This window comes from Pogoniulus pusillus, chromosome 30 (assembly GCF_015220805.1).
Source record: "Pogoniulus pusillus isolate bPogPus1 chromosome 30, bPogPus1.pri, whole genome shotgun sequence".
In the NCBI taxonomy this organism is placed as follows: domain Eukaryota; kingdom Metazoa; phylum Chordata; class Aves; order Piciformes; family Lybiidae; genus Pogoniulus; species Pogoniulus pusillus.
The window spans coordinates 3983514-4004246 of record NC_087293.1 but is presented as its reverse complement, the minus strand read 5'-3'; the positions used below and the strand labels follow the sequence as shown (position 1 = coordinate 4004246).

General features: G+C 41.9%; 1 protein-coding gene across 2 annotated transcripts in view; it reads left to right on the top strand.

Annotated features, from left to right (window-relative positions):
• Positions 1–20733, top strand: part of CHFR (checkpoint with forkhead and ring finger domains) — a 30902-nt gene that overhangs the window by 5626 nt on the left and 4543 nt on the right. For both annotated transcript variants that reach the window (XM_064168117.1, XM_064168116.1), the window contains exons 4-17: positions 4663–4772; positions 6247–6306; positions 6460–6672; positions 8006–8221; positions 9109–9265; positions 9510–9664; positions 11555–11717; positions 12544–12686; positions 13752–13871; positions 14188–14271; positions 15789–15859; positions 16817–16904; positions 17065–17172; positions 18190–18262. In XM_064168117.1, coding sequence (XP_064024187.1) covers positions 4663–4772; positions 6247–6306; positions 6460–6672; positions 8006–8221; positions 9109–9265; positions 9510–9664; positions 11555–11717; positions 12544–12686; positions 13752–13871; positions 14188–14271; positions 15789–15859; positions 16817–16904; positions 17065–17172; positions 18190–18262 — 1761 coding nt within the window. The remainder of the gene's footprint in view (positions 1–4662; positions 4773–6246; positions 6307–6459; positions 6673–8005; positions 8222–9108; positions 9266–9509; positions 9665–11554; positions 11718–12543; positions 12687–13751; positions 13872–14187; positions 14272–15788; positions 15860–16816; positions 16905–17064; positions 17173–18189; positions 18263–20733) is intronic.

Below are 20733 nucleotides of genomic sequence, written 5' to 3'. Positions count from 1 at the left end.
TGTTCCCAGAAGCTGTGGAATAGTATGCCACATTTTAGGGAAAAATACCAGGCCTAGCTAGGATAGCTAGGAAATGGCTTATGATTGTCATCCAGTGTTATCCCAACTTTCAAGATGTTTCAAAGATCAAATTGGGCAATGTTTACCTGTCATGGCATTCTTAGGGCATAGCTGTAACACTAAGCCTGAGAAACCATCCCTAGTTTTGGTTGCTTGTAGCTGGTAGAATTAGACTAATGTCATGATAATACAAGCAGAAGAAAATGTTTTTCCTACACACATATGCCCCCTCCCCTGAGGCAGAATATGCAGCCAGCAGAAACCTAGCAAAGTCAAATTGAAGTTAATTTTCTGTATGATACATTCATGAAAAAGTGGAGGCTTGTTATAATGGTAGTCTAACAGGAAACCTGCACCTATAGAGTGCTACTAATTAGCTGCTTATGCATGTTAGACTTCTATATATCTAGTAAAAAGGAGTGAGGTGCATTGTGTGCTGCTTGTCTGTGGGTTGGTGAGCATAGTGGCTAGCATTTGCTGAATCAAGAGCTTGGACAGGTCGATATGGCTACTTGAAGAAGACTCTCTTTGTCTGGGTCTTCCAGTGTTTGTGCCAAGTGTCAGATGAGCTCTGAAAAATCGATCAGGCTGAAGGAAGATGATTTTTGAATGTTTGAATTGGCAGTACAGATCCCAGAGTCCTGCAATCTCAGCTTTTTCTTCTCCAAAGTGGAAAATACTTAGGAAACATTGCTGTGGTCAAGCTGAGATTTTTCTGGTGAAGAGGAATGCATTGGAGGAGGCAGCTAGTGTAGGACAGTCAAACTTAGTGGACTGTGTTTCTGTGCTGCAGCTAAACCAAAGAGTATCATTAAATGTATGTAAACAGCCCACACTATTCTTTTTATCTTCCTGATAGCGTACTAAATTCTTGGATCTACTTTGGAAAGAATTATTACCTTATATTTGCAGGTGGAAGAATGTGTAGAGAACTCAAAAACTGTTGTGTTAGTAGAAGTTTGCATGTAAGAAAAGCCAAGAGTAAGCAAATAGTACAATAAAATATTCACAGACTTGCCCTCTTTGGGGATATATTTCTACTTTGTTTTCCAAACCATGCAGTAGTTGCTTTAGACTGCTTGGGAGAAAATAAATTATACAATCTGACCTCACACAGTTGGGAGGCAGTTGGCTTGCCTTAAGTAAGAGCAATTGTAAGAGTCTCCATTTTAAAGAAGAAATTTAAAACACAACTGAGGTAATTTTTTTAGAGACTTCATCTTATTTTCTTCTAGGATTTCCCCCCCCCCCCGTAAGGATTCTAAGTACTAAGAGATGTCTTGAACTGCATAACTCTACATGAGGCTGATACTCATGTGAGACGTAAACAGAGAGGTCTAGAACACAAACCCTATGAGGAGAGGCTGAGGGAGCTGGGGTTGTTTAGCCTGGAGAAGAGGAAGCTCAGGGGTGACCTCATTGCTGTCTATAACTACCTGAAGGGAGGTTGTAGCCAGGAGGGGGTTGGGCTCTTCTCCCAGACAACCAGCAACAGAACAAGGTGACACAGTCTCAAGTTGTGCCGAGGGAAGCATAGGCTGGATGTTAGGAGGAAGCTCTTGCCAGAGAGAGTGGTTGGCATTGGAATGGGCTGCCCAGGGAGGTGGTGGAGTCACCATCCCTGGAAGTGTTCAAGAAAAGCCTGGGTGAGGCACTTAGTGCCATGCTCTAGATGAGTGGATAGGGCTGGGTGCTAGGTTGGACTGGATGATCTTGGAGGTCTCTTCCAACCTGGTTGATTCTATGATTCTGCAGGTAAATAGGAGGTTCATCTTCAGCTAGTGTTGGTGTCCTTTCTGCTACTAAATTCTCACCAAACCAGTCAGAAGTGCTTCTGTGAACTCTGGAAGGATGGATTCTATAACTTAGTAAAGTTCAAACCTCATTTCAATTTACAATGTGTTTAGAGTATTATGTGTTTCAGTAGCAGGTGACTACTAAAATTATCAATCCAGAACCTTTACCATAAAACACATTGTTTTCCTGAATGGATGCTTGTAATTATTTAAAAGTAATAGACTGGCATTGGTCTCAGAAGGATACCAAAGCATCTTGCAATGTGTAGCTTGTTCACCTTCAAAAGTAAGCCTGGTGTGAGTGAAATGTAGCTGTTCATATCAGTTATGCACAACAGTTGGGATTGGGAAGTAAAGGTTAAAATGCATGGGTTTGCTCTTTACTGTTTGACAACTGAAGGAGCTGTAGTTTTTGCTTCAGTGGAACCTTTTTAATATCAGTACCATCAGTGTTAAAAATGAGAATAGTTTTTAACCAACTTTTTTTTTCCCTCTTCATTGCTAAACTTTCTTTTAGAGATATCTTTGCTCTGTTGGTTCCTTGGTGCTTGTGTCTTTCAGGCTAGTCAACATCTGAGCTAAAAAGGCAAGTTTAAAATAGGTTTCTTGCTGGTAGAAGAAGTTTGAAGATTCTTTAGACCAAATTCCAACGTGACCCAAAGGTTTTGTTTCTTTCTTGATGCTTAAAGTAGCATTTAAATTTTTTGGTATCTTATTATTTATGTTGAATTAGTTGACTCAACCACATAGAGAGTGAAAGCAGTTGTAGAGGTAAGAGCAAGAACTGATATCTTGATCAAGACTTGCTGTAGTGATTCATAAGGACTTACTTTTCCTTTTGACTTGTTACTTTAGTTCTTTTAACTTGGTGTCCAAAAAGGTCAGCAGTATGAAGTCCTCGTTTTCTTTCCCTATTCATGTTACTAAATTAAAAGATTGCTTTTTAAAAGGGAAATCATGAGAAGGGAAGTTGCTTCTTTATAAATAACCACCCCTATACTCGAGAAACTGGTGTGTTTGAGGAAGGCTGCTCTGGCCTTGGCACAAGTGGTGGTCTCCAGGAGGTGGCAGCAGAAGTTGGCTGTTACTTCATGACTTCATGTAGCAGCTCGTTCAGCTGAAGAGGAGGAAAAGCACATTTTCTGTTCCTTTATGTATTTGATGCTGTTTGCTGAGATTTTGAATGGCAGAAGTCTGAACTTCTAGATTGCTACAGCCCTGATAGAGGCTTATTGCAACAGAGCTGGAATTATTCTGTACTTGAATGACTTGACTTGGTTATAGAACCACTAACAGCTTGTGTATAAACCAGCACTTCCATTAGTCAGCAATGCACTGCATTTTCCTATTCCCTAGTTTAATTTCTTTCATGAATTTTGGAGTTGTTGTCAGTATCACAATAGTTCCAACTGATTTTTAAATTATGCATAACTGGGTTTCAATCTTACTAACTTCTTACTTTTGGGTTGCAAACAAAGAAGCAACTTTGACTTTTTTTTTTCACTGTATGAAGCAAGAGGGGAGAAAAAATAATGCTACATGGCTTCTTGGCTATACAAGAAAAGTTCTGTTGTTGTAGAATGCCTTAGGAGATTCCCAGTGTTAGTAGGAAAACCTTCATAGAATCGGGCAGGTTGGAAGAAACCTCCAATCTCATCCCGTCAGTAACCAATCAACCAGACCATGGCACTAAGTGCCTCATCCAGGCTTTTCTTGAATACCCCCAGGGACAACGACTCCACCACCTCCCCGGGCAGCCCATTCCAACGCCAATCACTCTCTCTGTCAAGAGCTTCCTCCTAACAGTTTCAGAGGGACAGGGATTTGCTGGAGAGGGTCCAGCAGAGGACTGCGAGGTTGATAGGAGACTGGAGGGCATGGCTTATGAGGAGAGGCTGAGGGACCTGGGGCTGTTTAGTCTGGAGAAGAGGAAGACTTAGAGGGGATTTTATAAATGTTTATAAGTATCTGAGAGCTGGCCAGGAGTGGGGGACAGGCTCTGCTCACTGCTGCCTGGGATAGTACAAGGAGCAATGGGTGTAAGTTGCAGCAAAAGAGGTTCTGCCTCAACACAAGGGGGGAACTTCTTTACTGTGAGGGTCACAGAGCACTGAAAAAGGCTCCACAGAGAGGTCGTGGGGTCTCTTTCTCTGAAGCCTTTCAAGGCCTGTCTGAATGTGTTCCTCTGTGCTCTGTATTAGATAGTATTGTCCTGCTCCAGTGGGGTGGTTGGACTCAATGGTCTCCTTGGGTCCCTTCCAACCCCTAACATCCTGTGAGCCTATGAACATCCAGCCTAGACCTCCCCTGGCACAACTTGAGACTGTGTCCCCTTGTTCTGTTGACGGTTACCTGGGAGAAGAGATCAACCCCACCTGGCTGCAACCTCCTTTCAGGTAGTTGTAGACAGCAATGAGGTCACTCCTGAAAACATAACCTGAGCCCTTTTTTATAGAACTGCTGTTGTTCTTTCTGCTTTCTATTCAAAGGGTGGGAATTACTGTAGAGAAACAGTCAGTATTTTGACATACTGGCCAAATATTAGGGGTCTTTGTCAGCTACAATATTTTCCCCAGTGGCTTTTCAGCCCCAGTAACTCTGTGCATTTTTCTGTGGGAGAATTTTTTTCTGGATCTTCTGTTTTTAATTAAAAAAAATAACCCCAGCTTACTTCTTTTTTTTTTTTTTTTGAGAGCCCATGGCTTTTCTTTATTAAAAATACCTTGTGTTTTCCCTTCCTTCTCCTATGTACTTAGGAAAACAATTATGCCATTTATGCCAAGTTACCTTTTCTTTCTCTTTACAGTACAAATGGAACTGTAATTAATAAACTGAAAGTAGTCAAGAAGCAGACATACCCTTTACAGACTGGGGATGTGATCTATGTTGTTTACAGGAAAAATGAGCCAGAGAACAGTAAGTAAATAATTTTTTATTGTTGAGTCATGAGAAAAAATAAATATCAGTACAACTAAAATAGAATTATTCAATTTTAAGACAATTTGCTAGTGTTTAAAGACAAATCTCTATAGAAGAAGTCAGTTTTCACAGAGACAAGTCCGAGCAACTGTCTGAAGTTGAAATGTGCCTAGAAGTAGTTTTGGAAGAGCTAATGCACAGAATGGTAACTAATGAGGTCCTTATCACATGCCCAGTGCTTCCTTTAGAAGTCAGATTGCTGGGTTAGTTAGTGTTGCTTAATTTATCACTCTGAAGCAGTTTTTGGCACTAAAAGGAAAGGCTTCAAAACATTTTTGTTTTGTTATGGCTGAAGAGGCAGAACAGGAGGGAGGTGGGGAAAGCCCTATAGTAAAAGTAGAGTTGGTAAACCTGGAAGAATATATGTGTGGTCTTAAGGAAAAATCATGCCTCACATACCTCCAGTTATTTTCAGGATTAGTGTGGGGTTTGGAGATTGGTTGGTTTGTTTTCAGAAAAGAGTATTAATGGAGGTCCTCCCTCAAAGGTTTTTAAATAAGCCAAGATGTTGGTGGGCAGGAAGTAATATTCTTTCATATGTTAACTGGGTAGAAGTCAAGAACCAAGGTGTAGGTGTAAATGCTCAGGTATTGCAGTGGAATGGAATTAACACAAGATTTAATGAATCATCTGTGTTGTCATCTGTCTTAAAGACGTTACTAAATTATTTGGCAAAGGATAACTACAAAGGCAGCAGAGTTTTCAGTTCATACCTTTTCAGTTCATACCACTTCATTGCAATGATAGAGGATCATAAATCCAACACTATCTGAAAAGATTCACAGGAAGAATTTCATTGCTCATTACTATGAAATATCAGATGGGGTTCAACTTTGATTAAAAAGGGGGGAGAGGGGAGTGGGCAAGCTCAGATTTTACATATGTGTTATTGAGCCCCAGCTGACTGTCCATTAGTGTGCAGTTCTGCTTTTAAGTGTGAAGTGTGTAATATTTAAATGATAGTAGAAAGCACTTATGGCATGTTTAGTCTGTGTTTTGAGAGTTTGTGCATCTTGAGAAAAATGGAAATAAAATTCATTGAAGAAGTTGAAGTGAGCACAGAAAAAATAACTTCAAAGAACTATCATTCAAGTATCCTCAAAACAGTTTGTTCTGACACAGAGCAGATTTTAGGCTTAAGAAAAGATTAAGCCTCTGGTTCCATGGCTGACACAGGTTAAGCATCACATAAAAGCTGCTGTGCCTGGTTTCCTGAGAAGAGCTCTTGCTGTGCTGTTCCTAGTTGCCTTCTGAGTAGGACCTGTGCTATAGAGGTGACCCCTCATTTGCCTTTTCCGTTGTCTGGCACTTTGGGGAAGCAACCACTTGTGAACTGAAGATTCTTATGTGACATTAAGATTAGTGTATATGTGTCTAAAGTTTCTGATGAATATTTTTTAATCTCTTTCAGATGTTGCTTATCTTTATGAATCCTTAAACACAAAACATGATGCAACTCAAGAACCAGTAGGTAAGGAAGTAATCAAGATCCATGGAGAGCAGATAAGCTCCGCTTCTTATTAATGTACCCCTTTTGAGTTTGATTCCTTGGAATATTGATGTCATGATGCAATGACCATCACATAGATCTTTTTTCTTTCCATTTCCCCCTTTCCAAATGTAGAAGTTAATGTAGAAAACCAATGCCATGTGACCAAAGATACCTCAAGTACCGGAAAAAGTAACGATGAGACCCAAATTACCTCATCACCGTCAGCCACTCAGTCTTGCTATGAGGAACCACAGCCATCTACTTCTACATCTAACCTCTTTAATGCTGCTTCTACCTCTCTTACTGAGCCTGCATCTGTTCAGCAGGATAATCCTTCTACATCTGGTAAGAATTATGTCAGGTATTTAAAGTTTGATATCCCATCAACAATCATTCCACTTTTGAATTTGAATACATTAATCTCTTACACCTATCTGGATCTTCAGCATTTGCTTTATAAACTTGTGCATTTTAACTTTCCCTTTATGAACAGGCAGCTTAAATCGTGGTGGATGATTGAAGGCAATTGTGAGAATTGCTCAGAGGGGCAGAAAATGCACATAAATCCCAACCCAATCATTTGCAGTGCACTTTTGTAGTGCAGCATTGGTGAAAACTTGGCAAATCCGTGGTTTATGTAAGAAAGCAAGTAGATGTGAGTCCTCATGCAGTCACTCCAAGAAACTGCTGTCACTATTACTGCTGCCATTCACCAGTCCCCTTTCCCCTGCACTAAGGCCAAAGTATCCCACACGGATCTCCAGTCTAGTATCTTGCATTATATTGATAAATGTAAGCCCCCAATGCCTTTTAACTGTTAAAGTAGAACTGGAGCAGGAACAGCTCTGTATAAAGTGGCATTTATCAGCAGTTCATGGGGACTTTTAAACATGCTCCTAAGAAAACAAAGCTTTGCCCTCTTCGGTGAGCCTGACCTGTTACTCATGATCAGTATTGCATATCCTATGAGGAGAGGTTGAGGGAGCTCGGGGTGTTTAGCCTGGAGAAGAGGAGGCTCAGGGGTGATCTTATTACTGTCTACAACTACCTGAAGGGGCATTGTAGCCAGGTGGGGGGTGGCCTCTTCTCCCAGGCAACCAGCAATAGAACAAGGGGACACAGTCTCAAGTTGTGCCAGAGTAGGTATAGGCTGGATGTTAGGAAGAAGTTCTTCACAGAGAGAGTGATTGGCATTGGAATGGGCTGCCCAGGGAGGTGGTGGAGGCACCGTCCCTGGGGGTCTTCAAGAAAAGACTGGATGAGGCACTTAGTGCCATGGTCTGGTTGATTGGATAGGGCTGGGTACTAGTTTGGACTGGGTGATCTTGGAAGTCTCTTCCAACCTGGTTGATTCTATGATAAACCCTCTTCCTGATACCTTTGTCAGGAAGACCTGGTGTGGGTAACAGTCTTATGAATAAATATAATTTAAAGAAGAATGGGGATTTTAAGTAGGTTTACACAATTAATGGCTCATTTTCCCCCCAGGTCTTCCAATTAGTCAGACTGGCTCAGAGTACATTTAGTACAGTTATACAGACACTGCTTTTTTGCTCTGCCTTTTTCTGTTCAGATGTTTGAATTGCTCTGTGTGCATTATCAGTGTTCAAGTAACTTTTGTTTTCACATGTCCCATTCTGTATACAACTGTGTTTGTATTTCTGGTTTTATTTTGCAGGATCACACCCCTCAGTTTTCACTCCTGTGCCTGCTTTCCCTGTCTTAGAGTCTGCGTGTCTAAGAGCGCTGCGTGATGAGCGGGAAAAGCTGGATAGGAATACTGAAACTTCTGCAATCACTTCAGAAATCACTGGCAAAATAAAACGAGAGTCAGATTCTCAAAGCACAGGGGAGGAGGAAGGTTTGGAACCTGCTAAGAAGAAACTGAAAGGAGGCTAGTATACTACGGTGTTGTACAGCATGCTCTACATGTTGTTGAAAATTGATGGAAAAAGCTTAATTAGGAAATTAAAGTCATGTCTGGTTTTCGTAGGGGTGCAGTGGGATTAACTGAAACATGAGGATCTGTGCTTATTTTTCTTTGTTAATGTGGAATAAATTAAATGTACACCTCACATCTTAAGGGTCTTGAAAGGATTTATTATTAGGGAATAGGAAACTCTTCTTCCTCACAATGTTATTTTATGGTTTAGTATTGTATTAAATAAGAAAATCAAAATGCTCTTCTAGTTCCATCCCTCTACTACAATCATCAGTCCTTCAGTTTGTTTTTTGCTTCTTACTGACTTATTGTTCAGTGAAAATTATGCATGCAGTAGCAGTAAGCAGTCTGGAGAAGAGGAGGCTTCGAGGTGACTTTATTGTGGCCTTTCAGTATCTGAAAGGGGCCTACAAAAAAACTGTGGAGGAATATTTTAGGCTATCAGGGGTAACAGGACTAGGGGGAATGGAGCTGGAGATGGGTAGGTTCAGGCTGGATGTGAGGAGGAAGTTCTTCACCATGAGGATGGTGAGAGCCAGGAATGGGTTGCCCACGGAGGTGGTTGAGGCCCCATCCCTGGAGGTGTTTAAGGCCAGGCTGGATGAGGCTGTGGGCAGCCTGCTCTAAGGTAGGGTGTCCCTGCCCATGGCAGGGGGGTTGGAACTAGCTGATACTTGTGGTCCCTTCCAACCCTGACTGATTCTATGATTGTAACCTTTAGTGGAATCATTACCAGTGCACAGTGAATCAGTTTGTCTCTTTCAGCTCTTTCTTTTTTTAAACACTTAAAATATAAAACACTTCAAAAACTATATTCTGTGGAATCTTCTGTTTTGTAGATGAAGATGCTTGTCCAAATCTTTCACCAGCAGCTCCAAGTGAATGTATAATTAAAATCGGCTCTGAAGATGCAAAAACATCGAATGTGAAACCAGATAAGATGGAAGAAACATTAACTTGCATTATCTGCCAAGAACTGCTGCACGACTGTGTAAGGTATGTAGGGCTGACAAAAGCCTGTGATCATGTCATAAACCAAAAGGAGTTCAGTGGCAACTGTTTGGGGCCAGGATATTCAGGGTTTTCGTGAACCCTTCTGAGGCTCCTTCCTTCTCTCTCAATTAACTAAGTCAAGTCAACACTGAACGTTTTTTTGTGCCTTATGAACCTGTCTGAAAAAATGAAATATTTAAAATTTTGGCTGCACTTCTCTCATTGTTTTCATGTTTGTGTTTTCCAGCCTGCAGCCTTGTATGCATACCTTTTGTGCTGCCTGCTACTCAGGATGGATGGAAAGATCTTCTCTGTGTCCCACTTGTCGTTGTCCAGTAGAACGTATTTGTAAAAATCACATCTTGAACAACTTGGTCGAAGCTTATCTGATTCAGCACCCAGGCAAGTTGTGCAGCCTGCAGAACATGATCTGCTCCATTTCCCATATTGCAGAATCACAGAATTAATTATAAAGGCTGGAATAGACCTCTGAAATCATCAAGTCCAGCCTAGGACCTAACACCACCACATCACCTAGACCATGTCACTAAGTATCATAGTATCACCAAGGTTGGAAGAGACCTCATAGATCATCAAGTCCAACCCTTTACCACAATTCTCAAGGCTAGACCATGGCACCAAGTGCCACGTCCAGTCTTGCCTTGAACAGCTCCAGGGACGGCGACTCCACCACCTCCCCGGGCAGCCCATTCCAGTGTCCAATGACTCTCTCAGTGAAGAACTTTCTCCTCACCTCCAGCCTAAATTTCCCCTGGTGTAGGTTGAGGCTGTGTCCTCTTGTTCTGGTGCTGGTCACCTGAGAGAAGAGAGCAACCTCCTCCTGGCCACAACCACCCCTCAGGTAGTTGTAGACAGCAATAAGATCACCCCTGAGCCTCCTCTTCTCCAGGCTAACCAATCCCAGCTCCCTCAGCCTCTCCTCGTAGGGCTGTGCTCAAGGCCTCTCCCCAGCCTCGTTGCCCTTCTCTGGACACGCTCAAGCATCTCAACGTCCCTCCTAAACTGGGGGGCCCAGAACTGAACACAGTACTCAAGGTGTGGTCTAAGCAGTGCAGAGTACAGGGGCAGAATGACCTCCCTGCTCCTGCTGACCACACCATTCCTGATGCAGGCCAGGATGCCACTGGCTCTCTTGGCCACATCCAGTCTTTAAGCACACCTCCAGGGATGGTGACTCCTCCACCTCCCTGGGCTGTCTATTCCGGTGTCTAATTACTCTTTCCTTAGCTTCATAACTGATGTATGCACAAACTCTTGTCTCTTAAATCCTGTGTATGTTTTACTACTCTTTACTACTTGTCTCCTATGTATATTTTCTCTGACATGGCTGCAAGAAAACAATTGCATTAATCATCACCTGCTGGAATATTGCAAATACTGAGTGAGAAATGAAAATTACTTAAAACCATAATTGGATATGCTAAAAATTCTTCATTTAATTTTGCTACTTAATCATGAGGAGAGTTCAGTTTTATCAGTTATGGCACACTGACTGATTAGTCCACCTCAACTCAAATACTTCTGAAAAATGTAATTTAGTGGGGATTTAATTAAGTTTTGCTTTCAAGAGGACTGCACTCAGTTAAGTTTCCTGATACTCCTCTATTAACAAGAGATGTTAATTTAACTAAGATCTTCTGTTACCCTGTGATGATTTGGGTGTTACCTGCCCCCACACACACTTGGAAATCACCCAGACTAGACTCAGCTGGCTCTGGAAATATGAATGAAGCTTATTATTTACAGCTAGCACCATATACAAGCAGATATTTACATTATGTACAGTTACAGACAGAAATATACAAGGTAAAAGGTAATACAGAAACACAACAGCCCTCCTAGAAACCTGAGTCCCCAGGAGGAGCTCTCAACCACCCTTACACCTTCCCCCTACCCGTCTCAACCTTACCCCAGTCCCAAGGAAGAATGGAGGTTTGGCCAAGGGGGTTAGGAAGCAAAGTAGATTACAAAAGAAAATGGAGGGTGAGGTTAGAGAGTGAGATCTACCTCAGAGCTCGCCAGCAGCAGAGGAGAAGACTCCCTTATCTGTGCTTTGTTTTTATTCTTATACATCTCAGCAAGCCTATGAGCAAAGTAGACATCACCATTGTTTTCCTTTCACAGCCTGTAATCTAGTTCTTCTCACCAAAACATTCTAGCTAGGCTCAAACTACCACATGCCCCAAAATAAGTTTTATGCAAACAGAAACACAGGGCTAAGGGATGTGAGTGTTCCTTTCCCTTGAAATTTGACTCTGCTTCTCACGTCAGATAAATGTCGTAACGAAGATGATGTCCGCAGCATGGATGCTAGAAACAAAATTACTCAAGACATGTTGCAGCCTAAGGTGCGCAGATCTTTTTCAGATGAGGAAGGAAGTTCTGAAGACTTGCTGGAATTGTCAGATGTAGATAGTGAATCTTCAGATATCAGGTATGTCTGTTTAAGTTGTGTGCTGAATTGGATTTACTTCCGTTTGAATGCACAGACCCACAGACTGTGCTGCTTTCACAGACTTACTGCTGGCTGATTTGGGTTTCAGGTAAGTTGGTTCTTACCAGTAATTATCTTTGCCATTCTAGTGACCATCTTACTGAATCTTGAGCAGTCAATATAAAAACCAATTAAAATCAGAATTTCCTAGAAATCCACAGAGATTCAGTTCATGAGCAGCAGTCCTACCCTGAAATGTGCAACAGCTTCATGTGCGAGGTGTAAAATTACCTTTTCCTGTTACACATTGGCTGTTGCTTCAGAGAAAATAGGTTTTGGGCTAAGATCTTGGAGGAGATAAATCAGTCTGTGACTTTGCAATGAGTGTGCTTTCTTGTGTCTGGAATGCTGCTTCCACCAGATGTATGCTACTGAAGTGACTGATACTTGACCTAGGGGTTTCCAGGCATCAAAATGTCTCCACTTTATTTTCAGCAGCAAATGTGGCTTTGCTGTAGGTCTGAAGGGAAACAGAAGAACTCTTCATGAAGTTAATTATTTCAGCTTTGTTCCTAACTTTCTTGTTCATCTCACTTTCAATCACTCTACTTTAACTGCTTGGAGAGTGCTACAAAATACCATGTTCTTGTTTGGTGCAACTACAGCAGTCTTCACAGGTGTGAGGTACTAACTTTCTTGTGTTACGGATGAAGAAATGCCAAATTTAAACATGGAAAATTTAGACCAACCCCGTTTAACATAGAGATACAAATTCATTTGCATTTATTAGGTTGGATTTCCTGTGACCTGATTTTTATCCTTTCAGCCAACCATATATAGTGTGCAGACAGTGCCCAGGATATCGAAGACACTCTGTTCAAGCTCTGACTGGCACAGGCCAAGAGACAGAAGCAGGAGGAATGCAAGCACTGGGAGATGCACCATCTACATCTGCCAACTTCCCTGCAGGTCAGTGTGGTGAATTCTTAGTAGTGTGATGCTAAAACAGTATGACTACCTGTTGAGAACTAAGCAAACACACTCTCCTAGCATGTGAGTGTAACACACTTCACATAGATGCTTTTGCAGATGTTGTGCGGTTTGACCACTGCTTTTCTGTGGGAGGATATGAAGAGCAGCAACAAGGCTGTGGTGATGTGCTCGCTTTTACCTTGTCTACAAACAGCGATGGCAGGAAGCCCTTTGTTGTTGTTAAGCACTGTCTAGGGTGCAGAGGGGTTAGTTAGAGCATAGATACTACCTGGAGTACTGCATCCTGTTCTGGAGCCCCTATTACAAGAGCGATGTGAACATCCTGGAGCGTGTCCAGAGAAGGGCCACAGGGATGATCAGAGGGCTGGAGCAGATCTCCTATGAGGACAGACTGAAAGAGTTGGGGCTGTTCAGTCTGGAGAAGAGGAGGCTCCCAGGTGACCTTATTGTGGCCTCTCAGTATCTGAAGGGGGCCTACGATAAATCTGGGGAGGGACTTATCAGGGGGTGAGAGGGCTAGGGGGAATGGAGCAAAACAAAGCTGGAGGGGGGAAGATTCAGCCTGGACGTGAGGAGGAAGTTGTTGAGCATGAGAGTGGTGAGAGCCTGGAATGGGTTGCCCAGGGAGGTGGTTGAGGCCCCATCTCTGGAGATGTTTAAGGTCAGGCTGGATGAGGCTGTGGCTAGCTTGCTGTAGGGTAGGGTGTCCCTACCCATGGCAGGGGGGTTGGCACGAGATGATCCTTGTGGTCCCTTCCAACCCTGACTGATTCTATGATTGTATGATTCTATTCTATGATTCTAACAAATTGTTCTTAAACTGTCCTACACACTGCAATATTTTACACACTTGCTTAGTTCAGAAGTCTAAATGCTGTTTTTCTGCCTTTTGATAGCTTCTCCATAAAAAATATATTGCTTGCTTGTTACTCAGTGTTTTATATTGCTAATATTCACTAAGACTTCTGATACAGATTGCAAATATGTAGACTGTTCAGTCTGTCTCTTTTTTGTCCCCCCCCCTGTTTTTAACTCATCTAGCTGTCCAGGAATACGTGTGTCCTGCTCAAGGAAGTCATGTAATATGCACCTGCTGCTTTCAGCCAATGCCTGACCGAAGAGCAGAGCGTGAACAGAATCCTCATGTTGCTCCTCAGCAATGTGTGTGCATTTTTCATGTATTTATTTGTTTAATTGTGGCTACAGAACTACATCTCTCATTATTTTTAGATAAACTGAAGTTTACTTTGAAGAGTGTTCACAGTTTCAGTATTATTTTATCTGGGCTCTTGCAGCGACAGCAGGAGAGAATCTTCCTTTATAGAACTTGTTACTCCTCTAGACTGTACTTTAAATGAGAATGTAGTACTTTTAACCAAGTTTATCAGGGCTGTATTGGTATTGATTGATAAGAACAGTAACTGTTGAGTTTTGCTGTATTTAGGTCCTTACAGATGTGGCATTTATTATTTTACAGGTACAGTTTGTCTGCAACCCTTCTGTCACTTGTACTGGGGCTGCACTCGGATGGCATGCTTTGGCTGTTTGGCACCATTCTGTGGTATTGTGAAATAGTCTATTTCTTATGAGCCTGCTCACTTTGCAATAATGTCTGTCTGTCTGTTTTAAACTTGAAGTAATTTAAGAGATAAAATAGCTGAGTTTGTAGCACAGTCATGCTAAAGAAAACAAATGCTGTGTCCTTGCATCACAAACAAAAAAAATCAAGTGGTATGTGTTTTAGCTTTGAGAGGATTTAACTTCTTGTCTTCATATCATACTTGGCTTGGAAACTACACTTTTTAAGCACAATGTTTTCCCATATAAAAAGTATTATGTTGTATTTCAGCTAGTAAGAGACTCTTACAAACCCAGGCAAGGGCACTGTACAGCTGATGTTAACTGGACAACCGGTAATGGCTTCGAACTGGAAGCTCCATGTAGGTTAGACATTAGGAAGAAATTCTTCCCTGTGAGGAGTGGTGAGGCATTGGAATAGGTTGCCCAGAGAAGTTCTGGAGGCTCCAAGCCTGGCAATGTTCAAGGCCAGGTTGGATCAGGCTCTCAACAATCTGATCTAGTAGAGGATGTTCCTACCTATGGCAGGGAAATTGGAACTAGCTGATATTTAATGTCTCTTTCAACCCAACTGAGTCTATGATTAGCAAAGGACATTGCCCCCTTAAACAGGCTTCAGAAACTCAAGGTTATAGATGTTTTTTAAACAATACATTAGAACAGTTGAAATGAGCTGGCAGCAGTTTGAGGCTAATGAAATGTGCTTTAATAGCACTGTTAATTTGTGCAGATCAGTAGGAGTGTTTGTGGGCCAAAAGTGGAATTGTAAAAGATCAATGTCTTGGTTTTCCTTGCTACTTGACATTATATATCGTGTGTTTTAGCATATGGTGAATGCAGACATGTGTCCAGCAGGTCTGCAGAGGTTCTCTTCCCCCTCTACTCTGCCCCAGTGAGACCCACACCTAGAGTACTGCATCCAGTTTTGGACTCCATAGTTCAAGAGGGACAGGGATCTGCTGGGAAGAATCCAACTATGAGGATGGTTGGGGGACTTGAACATCTCTCCTGTGAATAAAGACTGAGAGAACTGGAGCTTTTTAGTCCTGAGAAGAGAAAGCTGAGGAGGGATCTTATTAATGTCTATAAGTCTATCTGGGGGTGAGTGTCAAGATGAAGGTACTGGGCACTTTTTGTCAGTGCCCAGTGGTAGGACAAGGAACAGTGGGTACAAGCTGGAACACAGGAGGTTCCACCTCAACACTTCTTTATGGTGATAGTGAAAGAGCACTGGAAGAGGCTGCCCAGAGAGGTTTAGAGTCTCCTTCTCTGGATACTCAAAACCTACCTGAATGTGTTCCTGTGCAGCCTGCCCTAAGTGATCCTGCTTTGGCAGGAAGTGGGGTTGGACTCTGGAGGTCTCTTCCAAGCTCCTAACATTCTGTGATTCCCTTGGGCATCACATGAGTCAGTGGACATTAGTTCAGGAGACAAGAACCATGGGAGCACTATGGGATTGGAGGATGAGATAGTAACATTTCTTCTTCTTCTTCTGATTAGAGATAAATCTTGGTGATAAGTGTTTAGATGGAGTCCTAAATAACAACCACTATGAGTCAGATATCCTGAAGGTATGTTTAAAAATCATTATGTATAATAATAACTGTACAAGGTTTAAGATTTACTCCTCTGTGAAACAGTAGTGATGTGCTGCTTAACTGTTATGGTGGCAGCATTGAGCCACTAAAAGGCAAATTAAGTGAGCCCTAAACATTCAGCTGGACTAAAGTTATAACTGTGTCTAGACTGGAAGCATTTTGGGGTGATAATCTGGCTCCTTCTCTCTCCGTGTAAGAGTATTGTATTCTAGACATGTTTTTCTGTTTAGCATCAGTTCTTCCTATACCAGCCAAATTAACAAGGAAGCAAACACTTTCATGCAATCCCAATGTTTAATTTCTCCCATGTGTATGTCTGACAGGTGCCAAGAAGGCTGAAATTCTAGACATAACTTTTAAATTTGAGGTTAAGTGACTGACAGCCACACTGTAGCATAAGATATGTTTGGTTGTTAAATCATAGAAGAATTTCACTTTGATGAAACACTTAGGGAAGCCAATTCCTACAGTCTAAACATAGAAAGTATTAATTAAGAGGGAAAAAATGCTAGAAGGAAGACAAGGCTTATTAAATGTTTGGTTTTTCTTTTTCCCAGACAAGTTAAATTTCATACTAGGTTGCATGGAAAATATTTTGCCCATACCACAACTGAGTTATCTAAGTTAAGTAAACTGGATTAAATCTTGATTTTAAGGTAAATTGAGTGACTGAAATGAAGCTGTTGGGATTCTTTTTGACATAAGTGGGAATCTGCTGTGGGGAGGAAGAAGGATACTAAGTGGAAGATTTTATTGGTGATCTGAAAGTGTTATGCTAATTAAGTTAAAGATACTCAAGTTTTACTTGTAATCAGCATTAATCAATTTGAAAACCTGATTAGATTTGGAACTATTGAGTGGCTGAATGGCTTGGTCACTCTTTAGTCTTGGAGGCTTTTCTAGATTAAACACTTAAATTGCTCTTTACAGGATTACCTGGCATCCAGGGGTTTGACATGGAAAAATCTGTTAAATGAAAGTCTCTTAGCTCTTCAAAGAGGAGTTTTTATGTTGTCAGGTACGTGTTATGCTCAATTTTTCTTTACATGTGTAACTGGGCAACGTTATCAAGAGGTTTGAAGTTCTGTGTGCATAGCCAGTGCCACCACCATGGTTTGGTGAAATCTGTTTTCTCAAGCCTCACACTGACATGATGTACAAACTGGTTTCCTCTGCAGATTACAGAGTTACTGGGAACACAGTGCTTTGCTACTGTTGTGGCCTTCGCAGCTTTCGAGAACTTGCCTACCAGTACAGGCAGAATATTCCTGTTGCTGAATTGCCAGGTGGGGATTGCTTTGCACAGCGAGGGAGAAAAGTCATTTCAAGAGTTAAAGTCAGTTGTTTGCCTTGTATCCTTGGGGTTTCAGCACCTTCCTGTAGCCTAGGGCTGACGTCTTAATGCTGATTGCTTTATTTGTCAGCTGCTAAGTACTGTCAGACTCCCTAATAGAATCTTTTCTTTCAGTATGATTCCTCATCTGTAGAATAAATATCTGCATAGTGAAAAGAGGAATTCAGTAAAATACAGAATATAGTCAGCAGGAAGGAGTTGCTACAATTTATCTCCCCATTTAAATATATAAAATGCTGCCCCTCCTGAATAATTTCACATTTTGCCAACTCTCAACTAAGAACAAGAATGTCTTCAAAAATTCATTCTAAATCTGTTTACAGTTACAGTTTTAGTAGCAAACAGCATGCAAGCAACTGTGCCTACTTCAGGCCCTAAATCTGTTGGTAACAGAAGCTCTTCCAACAGCCTACTTTTAGATGTTACTTTTTTCCATCTAGTTCCTGTTGTTAGCAGCAGCTTTTCTGTTTTTAACTGCTGAGAACTCTGCTTCTGCTGCTGTGCCTAATGAGAGGCAGTCAGTCTGCCTTTTTTCTCCTTAGTATTGGTTTTAATTTCAGCTGGACAGCTGAGTTATAATGTATGTAAAAGTAGAGGAAACCCAACAGACTACACAAGTGAATACATTTTCCTTTTGTATGTACATGTTTCTAAACATATGCCCAATGTCCTTAGTGTAAAGCCCATCTCTGTTGAACTGAATGGTAAAATATCACTTGACATCTTTGAGAACCAAATCCTCTCATGGTGAAGTCTCTGTGAGCCTAATATTCAGGATCAGTTTTTGTCCTCCACTCTTTGCTTTGTTTCTAGAAAGGTGCTCTAGCCTGCAGTCATTTCTTGCCCAGTTATGTCTTGTTTCTCTACGAAGTCTGCTCTAAAATAATCTGCATCACCTTATTTAATACCTTTGATATTAAATGCAGCTTTTCATTTGCTCTTTTTGTAGTAACTGTCACATCACGTCCTGATTGCTACTGGGGGCGCAACTGTCGGACTCAGGTCAAAGCACACCATGCCATGTAAGTTAGTTTGGGAGGAGGTTTGGGGGGTTTGTCTCCTCTTAAAAAAACAGCAACAAAGCAACCTTGGACGTGTCAGGAACTGCATGAGTAACACTGCTGCAGCGTAAGCAAAATGTGGATAAGCTCTGGGGGCTTTTCTGGTTGTTTTTAACACAACTCTGTGCCCATCAGAAGGACGCTGCCAGCTCTGGGAAATTGATGTAATCCATTGCTGATGCTTCTTGAGTCTTGTCCACCCACAGCTGCCCCTTCATTCCTATTCTCCCACTGAAGCAGCATCTCATTTTCTCATGTCTGGATGCTTCTTAAAAACACTGTATATGCAGTAATTATCCCTGTGCAATTTCCATTTGAAACTCTGAGAGACTCTTCTAGCATACTTCGAAGGGATAAGTCTATGGCAATAATCTGCATCAAGAGAAGATTGGAACATGTAACATTAGGAACCTGGTGTGGCTTGGCAGCCCTGGTTTTGGAGGTATTTTGGGGTCAGGCCACACCTTGAGTGCTGTGTCCAGTTCTGGGCTCCTCAATTCAAGAGAGATGTTGAGGTGCTGGAACGTGTCCAGAGAAGGGCAACAAGGCTGGTGAGGGGCCTGAAACACAAACCCTATGAGGAGAGTCTGAGGGAGCTGGGGGTGTGCAGCCTGAAGAAGAGGAGGCTCAGGGGTGACCTCATTGCTGTCTACTAACTACCTGAAGGGAGGCTGTAGCCAGGTGGGGTTGGTCTCTTCTCCCAGACAGCGAGCAACAGAACAAGGGGACACAGTCTCAAGTTGTGCCAGGGGAGGTCTAAGCTGGATGTTAGGAGGAAGTTGTTGGCAGAGAGAGTGATTGGCATTGGAATGGGCTGCCGAGGGAGGTGGTGTGTTCAAGAAAAGCCTGGATGAGGCACATAGTGCCATGGTCTAGTTGATTGGACAGAGCTGGGTGCTAGGTTGGACTGGATGATCCTGGAGGTCTCTTCCAATCTGCTTGATTCTATGATTCATATGCCTCAGACCCAAGCAATCTGGCATGTAGTGAGAATGAAATACCGAGCCTGAAAAGAGATTAAATACACTTGAGAAATAGAGGATTATACATTTAAGGGATGTGGACTCCTGGTGTATGGTCATTGGTGAGAAATATCTATCCAAAATAAATCAAGGTCCTTGATGTAATGAAATTCAAGGTCACTTCCAATCAATACAATTTCATTCTTATAAACAGAGGTACATGTGGTAAGAGAAATATTAAAGACTTCTGATACGAAACACAAATTATTTACATCAGTGTGATGGTTTGGATATTGCCCACTCCCCCATTCTTATGAAATAACCCAGACTAGACTCAGCTGGCTGGAAGTTAAGGAATGAAGCTGTATTTACAGCTTAGCACATTTTACAAGCATGTATATTGTGATGGTTTGGGTGTTACTTGCCCCTCCCCCCCCACACTTAAGAAAATCATCCAGACTAGACTCAGTCGACCTGGAAATCGAATGAAGCTTTGTATTTACAGCTTAGCACAAGATACAAGCAGCTATTTACAATATATACAGAAATACACAAGTTAAAAAGGTGATACAGAAACACAACAGCCCTCCCAGAAACCAGAGTCCACAGGAGGGGCTCTCAACCACCCTTACACCCTCTTCCCACCTCTCTACCTTACCCCAGACTTTGCCTTATGTTCAAGGTGAGTTTGCAGAGTTGGCCAGGGGGATTAGGAGGCAGAAGGATTAGTCAGGCAGCAAGTTAGAGAGAAAAGTGCAGCTCAAAGCCCAGAGAGACTCTGTTATCTATGTCTTTGTTCTTATACATCTCAGCAAGCCTATGAGTGAAGTAGACATCACCATTGTTTCCTTTTCAGAGCCTATCATCTAATTCTTCTCACCAAAATATCTCAGCTAGGCTCAAACTAGCACATATATAACTGTATATATTTGTGTATATGCAAGTTAGAAGTCATACAGAAACACAATACCCCTCTCAGAACAATCAGATTGCCAGGAGGGCTCTGACCCAAACCTCCTCCACCCCACCCCCACTCTTTCCCTCCCTTCAGAAATAACCAGATCAACCCATGTATATCTCACATGATAAATCTGGAGATCCAAGGTGAGATGTCAAAAAGACAGCAAGGAGGTCAGAGGAAAAAGGGTTAGGTTGGATTAGAGTTAAGGCAGAGGCAACCACAGAGACCAGTGTGCCAGAAAGGAGCAGAACTGAGAGCTAGCTGAGAAGTGTGTGAGAAGTGAGTGTCTTACCTACATTTTGACTAGTTGAATTTGTCAGCAGCAGAATGGGTTATACAGGGTACTGTTGGGTTTGTTTTTTTTTTCTTCTTTCTCACAACTAAGGATTTATTTTTTTCTCAGTAAAATATTCCAGTTAGCCTCAAACCAGCACAATCAGAGCAAACTGGTTCTGAAGAACATAGAAAAGTCCTTCTTGGTTTATGAATAAATCTCTAAGCAATTCCAG